The 13,084-nt window shown below is 39.3% G+C and overlaps 1 protein-coding gene across 1 annotated transcript; it reads right to left on the bottom strand.

Moving 5' to 3' along the window:
* Window positions 1-366: 366 nt before the first annotated feature.
* On the bottom strand, window positions 367-11,187 carry ptdss1a (phosphatidylserine synthase 1a). Its single transcript, XM_030750346.1, has 13 exons — window positions 10,787-11,187; window positions 10,163-10,254; window positions 9,535-9,579; window positions 9,317-9,441; window positions 9,045-9,203; window positions 8,643-8,794; window positions 8,256-8,397; window positions 5,700-5,812; window positions 5,512-5,577; window positions 3,886-3,985; window positions 3,637-3,705; window positions 2,093-2,159; window positions 367-1,908 (listed from the first exon to the last, which is right to left on the bottom strand). Exons 1-13 carry the CDS (start codon window positions 10,966-10,968, stop codon window positions 1,814-1,816), a joined length of 1,407 nt encoding a protein of 468 aa, XP_030606206.1. The 5' UTR covers window positions 10,969-11,187; the 3' UTR covers window positions 367-1,813.
* Between the last annotated feature and the right edge of the window lie 1,897 nt (window positions 11,188-13,084).

The raw sequence follows: 13,084 nt of genomic DNA on the forward strand, positions 1-13,084 counted from the left end.
TGGCTGGATTCCAATACGCAGTCCTCAAAATGTGCTACAGTGCATCTGACAGCTCACTGCCACTATTCATGTTTAAGACTATGGCATTCATTTCCAAAGGCACAGCAACTGTACCTTCAAATGCATCTTGCTGTAGGTCAGCATGTGGCAGCTATTTCAGTCCTAGTTGCATGGTGTGCAGACTGAGTGAAATCTGATCTCCTATGGGCTGTGCTTGACTCAGCCAATCCAGCGCTCCTTTGCTGCAGTGGGACACTCCTCAGGGGTCAAACAATGTCATTTAAAATTTCTGTTGTCAAGAACGCAAACACAAAAAGCACTCCTGCTAATAGGAGTGTGACGGCAAATAAAAACCCCCAAACAGGATTAAGAGGAAATTAAAACATTTTAATATGTTTCACAGTGGAAAAGAACAGCACAGGTCATCTTCAGCAGAATTGTTTTTTTTTTTTGGCAAATGACATCTAAATCCAGAGACAAGGTACCATTTAGCGTCTACTGTGTGTAGCATGGGAGCCCAGTCTGTTCCAGAGAGGTCAACGTCTGGATTGTCAAGGATTAGGAGGGATAGTATATCTGTACTGAGATGATACCGACACAACAAATGAAAATAAACCTTCAAAATAAACTACTCAAGGTTAGAAGAATCAAACACAAAAGTCAGTTTTAATACAAACTGAGAGAAAATAGGAATAAAAAAAACAAAAACAAAACAACAACAACATGCAAACAGGCACAAGGGGTGAATTAAAATGTTACCACAACAGTGAAACAATAACAATACTGGCATCCTGCTGTGTGGTGTAATACAAAGACTGTTTGACTACTCTTGTAACGTTTTCCTACTACAACATTTGATTTGATTGGAGTCAGCCATGCAAATGCAATATACGCAACAAGAATGTCAACACAGACACAGACAGGAAAACATGCAGTAATTTGAATAAGTGCCATCTCTTATTAGTAAAAAAAAGAAAAAAATAATGATAGCAGCCACAGGTGGACAAGGAGAGTAAAATCACTCAAGGTCACAATGATTCACAAAATACTCGAACATTACTTAATGTACAGTATTTTCAATAAACTTTCTGCAAAGTGCTTAAACTGTGTGCTCTGCTTCAGTCAAACACAGACCTAAGTCGGTGATCCTACCATGCTAAAGCTGTCTGGTATTGAAGTCCTGCCCACATTCAAGTTAAAAAACATGAAATAGTGAACATCTATAGATAATCAGTGACAGACATGTATATAAAAAGACTTTTTTTTTTTGTGCTATAAACATAGAGGCTCCAATAAGTGATAACTTATACATAATGGCTTTTAACATTGAAATGTGTGTTATACCAGAGTTGGTATAAATCAGTCAATTGTACATTAGCCTTCAATGATACTGTATCATAGGATAACTATGAATTATAGCTCTTCGGCTACAATGATCATGCAATTATATTTAGAATTGGCAGTTTTTATTGCCACACATTTCTCTCACACACTCGCACAAAATAAAACTCTCTTACACTTTCATCCAAAAAACAAACAAACAAAAAAAGTGATCAGTGGTTTAGGAGCTTTTATGACTACAGCACACACCGCGGTGTGTATCTGTGTAGTGGAAGCCACTGTGCACTCCTAACACTGCATGGACCTGTTTTTCCACTTCTGCTGTCTGCACTCCATCTACTGCAGCTGGGTGGCTTTCTAGGCATCAGTTACATCAGGAAGTGGTCATAGCTTTACCCCCCTTTTTCGATCTGTAATCCTTCACACTTCAGGTTGCGCTCAGGAGTTACCCAACAGCCTCAGGCTCCCACTCCTACTGACTGTCGAGGCCATTGATGGAGTTGGTCTTTCCGGAACCCTTCCTTCTTTGTCTGGTTTTAGGGCTGTCGCTGTCAGCATCAGTTTCTCCTGAAACATTAAGATCACTTCTTTTAAATGAACCCATAAAAAGACTTAACTGCACTGTGCATTTTTACAGTACGAGTAAAACACTAAACACTAGAGGGCACCACTTTACAGGATAACAACTGAAGATTGGTGTATAATTTTTTAAATGTGGCGTGGCTGATTAATTACAGTGAAGTTAGTGTACCTTTAAATCCCTCAAACACATGTTCAGCAGACTCTGGGAAATTACTGTCTTCACATTCTGAGAGGCTCTGAGGAGAGAAAAAGTTTAAGACACATGATTGAAAAAGGGCCAAACTGTATGTGAATGATTGCTAACTGACCCTGTACAGCTTTCTCTGTAAACTAACTGATAACAACCCCTACAAGTCAAAACTTGAACATTAATATTTATTAATGGTCTTCAAGAGCAGATGACTGTTTAGCTACGGAGCATGAAACATGGTTAGCTTCACTACTCCGCAGGACATTTGGCTTTTTGTCATTCAGACACAGGTGTCGGTTTGTTGCAGCTTTATTTAGAAATGACAAAACTATTATAGAAAGGGAAGTGTGTCACTGCTGCAGAAAAGCAAAGCTATCACTGGATAATAATGTTAGCGGCAGTGATGGATTTTTAAACCCAGTTCTCAAACGGTGAGCCACAGCTGAGCAGGTACCGCACTGATCTTTATCAGAGTAAAATTCAACTCAGCTGTTTAAGAGAAAAAGTCAAGCCTTTGTCATAGCTTTGGCATCTGTTCCACAAAAACATTGGCCATAACTTGAGAATGATACAACCTGGGATGTTCAAACTCACACCATAGTTGATTTTTTTTTTTTGCTCTACTAAAAATCTCGGACAAGTTAGAAAAATAATTTTTAACATGGATATTTGTGCATGTCCTCTGACCAGTCGGTGACCCTGGCAACTACAGGTCACTAGGAAAACATGTATGAAGAAGGGCAACTGTGGCCCGAAACATTACTCCTTTAAGGTTCTGTTTTATATAAAATTATTATTCAGGAGCTTTTTCTGGTGAGCGGACTTCCTTCCCTTTGTTTTTGCTTGTTTGTTGGTCCGGCATGCAGTTTTTCACTTTCTGGACTGTGGGTGTCTCCATCTCTACTTAAACATGTATTCCGTGACACTGGCTGGTATCTGGTAGGAGAAAATGGTCACAAAGACATATATAGTGCACCAACAAGCTCCTTAAGATTGCTGTGGTCACTGGCAGGATGCTGCAGTCGCCCATAGTTTGCATGGAAGACGCTGACTTTTCTACACACACACACACACACACACACACACACACACACACACACACACACACACACACACACACACACACACACACACACACACACACACCAGCTCCTTGCTGAGCAGGGAAATGCTTTGAAGATGCAACACCTTCAATGGAAAAGTTGTGCCTTTTCAAATGTTTTGGTTGCAGTGTTAAGGCACAACTTTTACTTTGAAGGGGAATGTTCTCAGTTTAAAGATTCATTAGAGCTCAGTCTATCGATCAAAGCAATTACAAGGAGGTTTTTGGTGCAGCACCCTCTTCGCGACTGATTTCACCCAGCGACAGACACCAACCTTCATCTGTCAGGGAATACACTAGTGACCGGAGGCTGAGGCAGAGGGTCATCGACTGGTCTCTAGGCCGCATGATTGAGGCCTAAATTTCTTTGTACAGCAGTTTAATGGAAAAACCCTGATTACAGCTAAAACAATAAACATACCTTTTCCCTTGGACCATATGTTTCTGCATACCATACCATTCCATACAGGCACAGAAATGTAATGAAGGCCTAAAAATAGATCAAAGGCAACAGAAACTGTTAGGATTTGTGGAAAATAAACAACAAAGATTTATGTGTAAAAATTATAGTTGATTCCACATATTTTAGCCCAAGATAAACTATTTTACTAACTGCAGCAGTGCATGGTAGTTCATTTGGACACAGAAATACATCTAAGACTGATCTTACCAAACACAAAAGCCAGAGGATCACATAGAGGATCTGTGTTTTTGAGAACAAATCCTGTCCAAACTTAATACACGCCAAAGCCTCCAGAAAGGCTATTGCCCTGGGAATGGGAAGGGGGGAAAAACAAACATATAATTCAAGCCTAGCTCAGTAACATTTCAAATGTTTTTGGATAACAATACTCCTGATGTAGGTCAACAGTTTGACAGCTCAGTCCTTGAGTGAGGCAGTGAAAAGCCTGGATGAACACCACTGTTCATACCAACTAGTAGCTCAGCTAATATCTCCTCGTTGATCTGCTGCCACTAGGGTTTAATCCCAGGATCCGGGATTCCCGGGAAATGCGATCAGAACCATTTCCCGTTTCCCGGGAAACGTAAAGACGGGAAACCGGGAAAAAAGTCCCGCAAAAGAAAAGAAAAGAAAGCTTCAGAATGCTAAATTTAAGGAAATATTGAGAGAAGGGTTCGTTTAATGCGAAAAGCATTACTCTTCATTTCAGGCACGTTCAGCCTCCGTCTAAGGCTGGCTTCAGCCTTCATCTCAAGCGTTTTAATAGAGGTATTACACAGTTGTACTTTTTTCCTCTTTAATTTGTTGAAATCGTAGGCAATGTGTTTAGCCTAAGGTATTTTGTATTATATAATTTTATATTATTATATATTGTTATATTGCATTATATAGCCCATAAAATATGCCTGCCCTGAACAATAAAGAAATATCTGTTTAACTTCGAGTGTTTCTTTTCCTCGTTTGCAGCCGCTTACTAACAATCACGAATTAGGACACGGGCCTAATGTGTGAAGAAAGTATCATGAAATAGATTGCTTTAACATATTTCGCTTTTAAAATGGAGTTGAGTAAAATGTATATTTTTTAGGCTATAAGGATTGGTCAGTTTTTCAAAAGACGATTCACAACGAACCTACTTTAACCCTCAGACACGGCGTTATAAATTTGCTGTTGCCAGAATGGCAATGACCAAGTCGTGGTGCATTACTCAAGGCCCTGTGTTATGTCATATTATAGTGTAGTACGGTAGTTAAATTTTCAATGACTATTACAGCGTTCCACTGGTGGAACGGTGTGCACTGTGGACAGAGCGAGTGGCTGAGCCTTTATCAATGCTGTGTTGTTTTGCACCAGCAATTGTAAAATAGCTTGGTATAATTCCATGTACAATGCAGGAATATTCGAATTATATTTGTTAAGGGAGTGTTGAGGAACGATACAACACCGCATAGCTCGAGCACTCAAATGCTGGGATGTAGGTTTTATTGCATTACTACTCAAGCCAACATTGCCCCCTACTGGGCATAACAGGACATAGCTGGAAAACTACCTCTACAATACCAAAATAGGTTAAGCCCGACACAGGCTACAGAAGGCCTAATTAAAATAAAATTAAAAAAAAAAACGTTTTCCCGGGATTCCCGGGAAATGGCTCGTCTTTTCCCGGGATTTGATTCATGTCATTTTCAGGAAAAATATTAAATCCTAGCTGCCACTGCCTGTGGCTACGTGTATACAGCAGTCAAGTTTTCATGTGAACACAAGATGTTTTGCAGGTAACTTTTAACAATCTTGCTTATAATTAAAAATCAGCTTTAAAATCAGGTTACTTACCCAAATACCCAGCACTGGGTCCCGACTCTCTTGCACTGTGTGTCTGTTAGGTACGCGTAATACTGCCTAGACCAAAATAAAAACAAAAACAATGCAGAGGTTATCAAATTTCACTTGCAGTTCTGGTCTGCTTCTCATGTTTCCTTATACCTGTCACACCATGAGGGTAAACACATGCAATGACACACCTTACTGTTGGAGCTGTGATGATACCGACGAACAGGATTCGACACCAGCTCAGAGCGTGGCTCGCAGGAAAGACGAAAATGTGTTTAAGGAAGAATGTGTTCAACTCAGTGAGCTGAAAAAGAAAGAATATATGATAAAAATGCATGTGGTAAAAAGGCATTTTCCTGCAAACCATCCTTAAGGTTTACAGAGAACGGACTGAAGAAGAAAAGACAGGGTCAAAATTTGATGTAAACAATAGAGATTCATCCTGCCTTGTATCAATGGTTCAGGCTGATGGTGGCATAATGGTGTGGGGAATATTTTATTGACACTCTTTGGGCCCCTTAATACCAGTTGATCATCGTATAAATGCTGTTTCCTAGTACTGTTGCTCTCCACGTCCATCCCTTTATGAGCTTATAGCAGGAAGGATGCAAATCATCTCAAACTGGTTTCTGGAACATGACAATGAGTTCACTGCACTCAAATGGCCTTTAAAGACCTCAGTCCAGTAGAGCACCTTCGGGATGAGGTGGAACGAGAAATTCACATCATAGATGTGTAGCTGACAAATCTGCAGCAACTGTGTGATGCCATCATGTTAATGATAGCATCACACAGTTGGACCAAAATCTGAGGAATGTTTCCAGCACCTTGTTGAATCTGTGCCATGAGGAATTAAAGCAGTTCTAAAGGAAAAAGGGGGTCCACTGAGGTACTAACAAGGTGTACCTAATAAAGTGGCCAGTAAATGTATAGTTCCTAAAACAAAAATATTATCTTAAACAATAATACTTCTATTATTAAATAACTTGCTATTGCTAACACGGTCTACGGCAGAACTCTGTCAAATTTATCAGATCAATTATCGGTGTTGTTTTGATAAACTCTTCAGTAAGCAAAACAAATAATTATTTTTTTTCTAACTGTTTTAACAGTAACATGTACTATTAGTTATTAACAATACAACTGTTTTCAATATCTACAAACTGTATTTTACATAAGAATATAATATAATTTAAAGGAGGTAATGTAAACGATACATGTAGTCAGGAATCCCTGCAGTTGAACTACTCTGGTTACATTTTAGCCTTTTTAAATAAATAATCAAATAAGCTATGGAATTAGGTGTAATTATCATTACAGCTAAGTAATTATTCAGTCAAACAACATAATCCACAGCATTTTGTTGTAGGTAGGTTGACCAAATCCCAACTAAATGTGGGGCAAACACTGTGTGTGGGACAAAGTGGGACATGTCAACAATGCCGAGAGGCAGTCTGAATTTTATTTCACTGTTACTTCAGCTGCTCTTCTGTCTGGTAACTGTTTCTGCAGTTTTATCTGGGATGTATCTGTAGATTGAAATACATTTTTTGAGCCATAACTGATAATTTCAGCAATTTTGATCCAATTATGACACGCATATACTGTGTCACTTCAAACTGTATTTTCTCCCCGTGTGAAACTGAAAAATAACTCGAGCAAAAAAAACAAAAAAACTCAATTTTTACATGATTTTCTTTGTGATAATTTTCATCATTCATTTTTTTTTGGTGACTTGTGACTTTCCCTGATGAGTATGGCATTAGACAGGCTAACCTTCTTCTGACTATAATAAAAAGCATTCCCTTCATATACGTATGGGTAAAAGCCCGACATTAGGAAAGTGCACGTCCTGCAGAAATTGTCAAAATGCAGGACACTGTCTCAAGATGTGGGACAGAGGGACAAGGAATAAAAATGCTGCGCAGTCCCAAATAAAAAGAAAAATCTGGTCACCATAGTTGTATGACATTTATAGCAATTGAACTGCTCGTGGAATGCTTACTCATTTTGGAAAAATGCAACATTTATTGAAATTATTTTGGGTTGAAGTAAGGACAGCACCAAACATTCTCTTATAATGCAAGTCACACTTGGACAAACACTCTGGCAACAGTCACAGCAGTGTATTTGGAAGGAGCCTTTGTAAAAAGTCCACATTGGCAGATAATGAGCTGGAGGACTTCAGCGATGTTTTTCACTCATTTGGCCAGGAGCCTGTGTGGTTGAAGAGCAGCTAAACTGTCACCATGTGGAGTACAGCTGTGCCATGCCCAATCTCTTCAACTAATTCTAAAAGACTGCTAATTACTATTTAAGGACTCAAGTGAGTTCTCAACTGGCTGAGAGAAGGAAAGTGGAGGATGGTGTCGTTTCTTCACCAAACACAAAAAGTGGAGCAACATCAGCCTTTAGCTTTTACCACGCTGGCAGCCTGTGGCAAGAAATTTTGGCAGCTATATGTGACTCTCCACTGGAGAGCAATGGAGCTAACTAAAATTCTCCATTCATGTTTTTCTCATTACCATTGCTCCCAAGTAATTCAGCCTGTCTCACTGTTATTGGATAATCCATTAATATGCAGCCAGCAGGACACTTGAGCATTATACGGGTACATGTGGGACAGGTTTTAGATTGCAGCTAATTAGATTAGCTGGGACTTAGCATGCAGAGCACACAGGATGATCTCTGACTAGTCAGCACTAAGTCACCATGAGACAGCAAAGGAAGATTTCTGACAGACCCACCTGCCAAATGATCATAAACAGATAGACGCCCGTCACTCGCTGCAGTGAAGACTTTGGGTCAAGCCAGCGTACATAGGTCCAGCTTGCGGGGGTGAACTGCAACACGGCTCGTTTGATCTTCCCTGTGGTGGTGTGGATGTCCCTGGGTGGGAAGTGTAGAAGGAGAATTATAAAAACACGCAGATAGAATTTCAATAAGTATTATATTAGTGCATTAGAAAAAGCTAAATGAAAGCAATACCATCACATGAATCATTCAAGCCAATCCTCCTTGATGAACATGTGGGGTTATTAACAACAATTTATGCAACTAAAACATAGTTCAGTACAAAACTGAATACAATTTTAGACACAGTTGCAAATAATTTCCAGAACATAAACACATACTTAATACTGGCCCAGTGGTAGGTCCTCATCTCTAAAAAGCGGCAGACAGTCATGCCAAGCCAGATTCCCCCTCCATTACACAGCAGAATATCGAGAATTACTTGGTCCCACCAGCATTCAGCAAAGTTAGGCAACAGATGCATGAAGAATAGCTATGGACACAGGAAAAGAAAATTTAACAAGAGTATGCACAATAAATGCATGTAGCCTGCAATATTTTTACATGTTATGTAAAATTATTAAGAACTTTCCACAGGCTAAACCGCTTACATCACCAGCTTAGGTGACCTGAAACCCTTTCCATTGTGAAGAGAAAGCGAGCGAGAGATACCAGCAGGCAGAGAGAAAGTGACAGGACACTAAGCTTGTGATGGCAACGTAATCTGTTGTGTGCATCTCTACCTCAGTAAGTTCCCAGGTAATACTGATGGTCCAGCACAGGCCATAACTTCGAATGAGAAGTGCCTTCATACCCCAGCCCCAGAAATGGCTGAATGCAAAAATGTCAAAATGGCTCAGGATTCTCTCCCAAGTGATGACATGGCAGTTTACAGCATATTCCTGTAGGCAGAAGCGAATGCAGTCTCATTACAATGATTAATAATCTAGTGGCCCAAGTAGAGCGTGTAAATCAACTGGAAAATAATTTTCTGCTGCAAGCCTACACCGCTCACCATAATGTCTGCCTCTCTTTTGGCATAGCGCAGGTTTGGATCCAGCCAATACATCAGCTGCTTCACCTGGTGCCAGTTGAGGAAGATGATGAAAACCAGGAAGAGGAAGTAGAGGACACTCAGACCTTGGCAACAGAAAGACACAAGTTTAAGAGAGGAAAACCTAAGATCCAAATTAAGACTGTTTATACCCACTGACAATTTTGGCAAATACTCACCAAAAACTATTCGCCATATTGCTGGGTGTGGTCTGGTGAATGGACCTAAAATAAGGTATATTAAAATGCTACATGAAAGATATAACCCATAATGAATGAAAGAGTGGACACAGTTTACGTGTTATGGCATTTTTGCAGTACTTCACATACGCTACTCATAAGAGAATTATTTCCTTTCCTGCTGCCCTGCTGGTTTAAAAGATTTATGGTTCTGGGGACGAACTGAAACGCCTGACTAACCAAAGAACAACGTGCTGAATGACATTATTCACCACAGGTTTTAAATTTATCTTATAACATCTGCGTTTCTCCACGGTGGCTCAGGAGACAGAGCAGGATGTGGTCTTCCAATCAGACGATTGGTCGTTGAGTCCCTGGCTCCTCTAGTCTACATAACAAAGCATCTCTGGGCAAGATAAGTACCAGTCTGTTTTATTCCTCTGATAGTAAGGTCTTAGTGAAGTTCCTCTTTCATTCTACCAAGGATCCTCTTGTGTGAGGCTCTGTGTTATTTCCTGTGCTATAAAACACAACTATTTGTGAAGCTCCTTCGAGCTAGCTGTAATTAAGTCCCTTTATGTAAACACACTTGACTGAGCTTCACAGAAATAATAATGTGCAGTCTTACCATTAGGAAATGCCAAAACACTGATGACAAGGAAGAAGGAGATGACCAGAATGAGCCCCACCCAAAGATTACTGTCAGGGTTTCCATCATCTCTGCACACGGGGGTGACACAAAATAAAATCCCAATGACCAGGCAGATAATATCAGCAGTGAAGTTAAAAAAAACAAAACAAAACACACACACACACACACACACACACACACACATTTTTATAAGTACACTTAACATCTCTGACAAAGCCAAAGTGATGTTAATGTGCCTCAAATAGTTTCAAGCTTCAAAACAGCTGGTAAAGAGACCCTATAGCAGATAATCACTTTAAATCCAACATTATGAGTCATGTCCTTGCTAGTTACACTGTTGTAGCTAATGCCAACACAAGATCCAGTGCCCACCACTTTGCTGACATTATATAACTAACGGTTTTGTGACATTTGAGGAGGTTAACATTTAATTACCATACAGATTAAGAAGGTCACCCAGTCCCAATTACTACTAATGCGAAAAGCTAGCGCTGTAGTTAGCTATAGCCTTCCAGTGTACCTGGCGCTCTCTGAGCATCACTGTTCCTGTTAGCACAGCTAAGCTAACACATTAGCGAACATTAGCTGCGAGCGGCTCACCTTGTAAACGCGAAGTACATCAAACTGAGCACGGTGCACGTCAGCAGCGTTATTGTGTGCGGTTTATAGAAAAACTCGATTGTGATATCTTCAACCTGCTGCTCGTTTATCATTCGGAAATGCATCCTGTAATTCACATCATCCTTGCTCAAGGTATGGGATCCGCTATACACGGACGCCATAGCTGGACGCAGGCAGGAGAGCAACGGGTAGCAGCGGCTCCTCACAGCAGAATGAGAAAGTGAGCCACACCGCTACAAAAAAAAAAAAAACACACACAAGGGACAATGGAGGTAAATAATCGAGTCACATAACTAGCGGGCAGCATGCGGGCAAGCGGCAGCGTTAAAGAAGAAGGAAGACAGTTAAGAGTGAAACTCTTCACTTTTGATGTTGATTGGTTTGCGTGCTTTCTGGGAGTGTCTCGAGGCGGAAGAGTTCACGTGCTCAAGTGCTGATTGTTTTTAGCATGACTTCCAGGCAAGGAATTCATGGCGTGACTCAGCTCACACTCTGGCTTAAAAAAACGTCTCTGTCAGTTATGTAACTATACAATAACCCTTAAAAGTACGTGTAGGTTTTGGCAGCTTCCCAAAGGAAAAACGAGCAACCATTTGAATGTGAAATGAACGCGTTTCCTGAATGTTTTCTCTGAATGGAGGGTTTACTTGGCTTGATTTGGTGCGTGCTTGTCTCCCTCTTGTGGCCCCTCATGCTTTCACATGCCTCTGAAAACGTCAACGAAACAAAAAGTACTTGGATCTTCAAGGTCATACTTTTCCGAATTTACTTAAGTAAAACTACTTAAATATGATGTGCAAAATGCGCTTAAAGTATGAAAGTATATGTTTTTATTAACTCTATAGGAACCGAGCAGTCTGGAGCCAATGTACATAATATATATAATGTGGTGGCTAAATTTACTGTATAACAGTGTTATTATTATTATTCTTTCGGTCACTTCCGTTAGCGGTTGCTGCAGCAGATCTTCCTTCGTCACACCAACCCTCTGCATGTCCTCCTTCACTACATCTGTGAATCTTCTCTGTGTTCTTTCTCCTTTTCTCTTGCCTGTCAGCTCCATATTCAGCATCCTTTACCCATGTTTATCTATTATCCCTCCTCTGCACATGCCCAATCCATATCATTGATATCCTTGCTTCTCTAACTTTGTCTCCAAACTGCTCAACCTGAGCTGTCCCGCTGATGTACTCAGTCCCAATCCTGTCCATTCTGGTCACTCCCAATGAAAATCTGGGCACCTTCAACTCTGCCACCTCCAGCTCAACCTCCTTCCTTCCTTCCTTTCTTTCTTTCTTTCTTCTTTCTTTCTTTCTTTCTTCTTTCTTTCTTCTTTCTTTCTTTCTTTCTTTCTTTCTTTCTTTCTTTCTTTCTTTCTTTCTCTTTCTGTCTTTCTTTCTTTCTCTCTTTCTTTCTTCTTTCTTTCTTTCTTTCTTTTCTTTCTTTCTTTCTTTCTTTCTTTTCTTTCTTTCTTTCTTCTTTCTTTCTTTCCTTCTTTCTTTCTTCTTTCTTTCTTTCTTTCTTTCTTTCTTCTTTCTTTCTTTTCTTTCTTTCTTTCTTTCTATCTTTCTTTCTTTCTTTCTTTCTTTCTTTCTTTCTTTCTTTCTTTCTTTCTTTCTTTCTTTTCTCTTTCCTTTCTTTCTTCTTTTCTTTCTTTCTTTCTTTCTTTCTTTCTTTCTTTCTTTTCTTTCTTTCTTTCTTTCTTTCTTTCTTTCTTTCTTTCTTTCTTTCTTTCTTCTTTCTTTCTTTCTTCTTTCTTTCTTTCTTCTTTCTTTCTTCTTTCTTTCTTTCTTTCTTTCTTTCTTCTTTTCTTTCTTTCTTTCTTTTTCTTTTCTTTCTTTCTTTCTTTCTTTCTTTCTTTCTTTCTTTCTTCTTTCTTTCTTTCTTTCTTTCTTTTTCTTTCTTTCTTTCTTTCTTTCTTCTTTCTTTCTTTCTTTCTTTCTTTCTTTCCTTTCTTTCTTTCTTTCTCTTTCTGTCTTTCTTTCTTTCTTTCTTTCTTTCTTTCTTCTTTCTTTCTTTCTTTCCTTTCTTTCTTTCTTTCTTCTTTCTTTCTTTCTTCTTTCTTTCTTTCTTTCTTTCTTTCTTTCTTCTTTCTTTCTTTCTTTCTTCTTTCTTTCTTTCTTTCTTTCTTCTTTCTTTCTTTCTTTCCTTTCTTTTCTTTCTTTCTTTTTCTTTCTCTCTTTCTTCTTTCTTTCTTTCTTTTCTTTCTTTCTTTCTTTATTTCTTTCTTTTCTGTATTTCTTTCTTTCTTTCTTCTTCTTTCTTTCTTTCTTTTTC

Source organism: Archocentrus centrarchus, chromosome 16 (genome assembly GCF_007364275.1).
Source record: "Archocentrus centrarchus isolate MPI-CPG fArcCen1 chromosome 16, fArcCen1, whole genome shotgun sequence".
NCBI classification, from domain to species: Eukaryota; Metazoa; Chordata; class Actinopteri; order Cichliformes; family Cichlidae; genus Archocentrus; species Archocentrus centrarchus.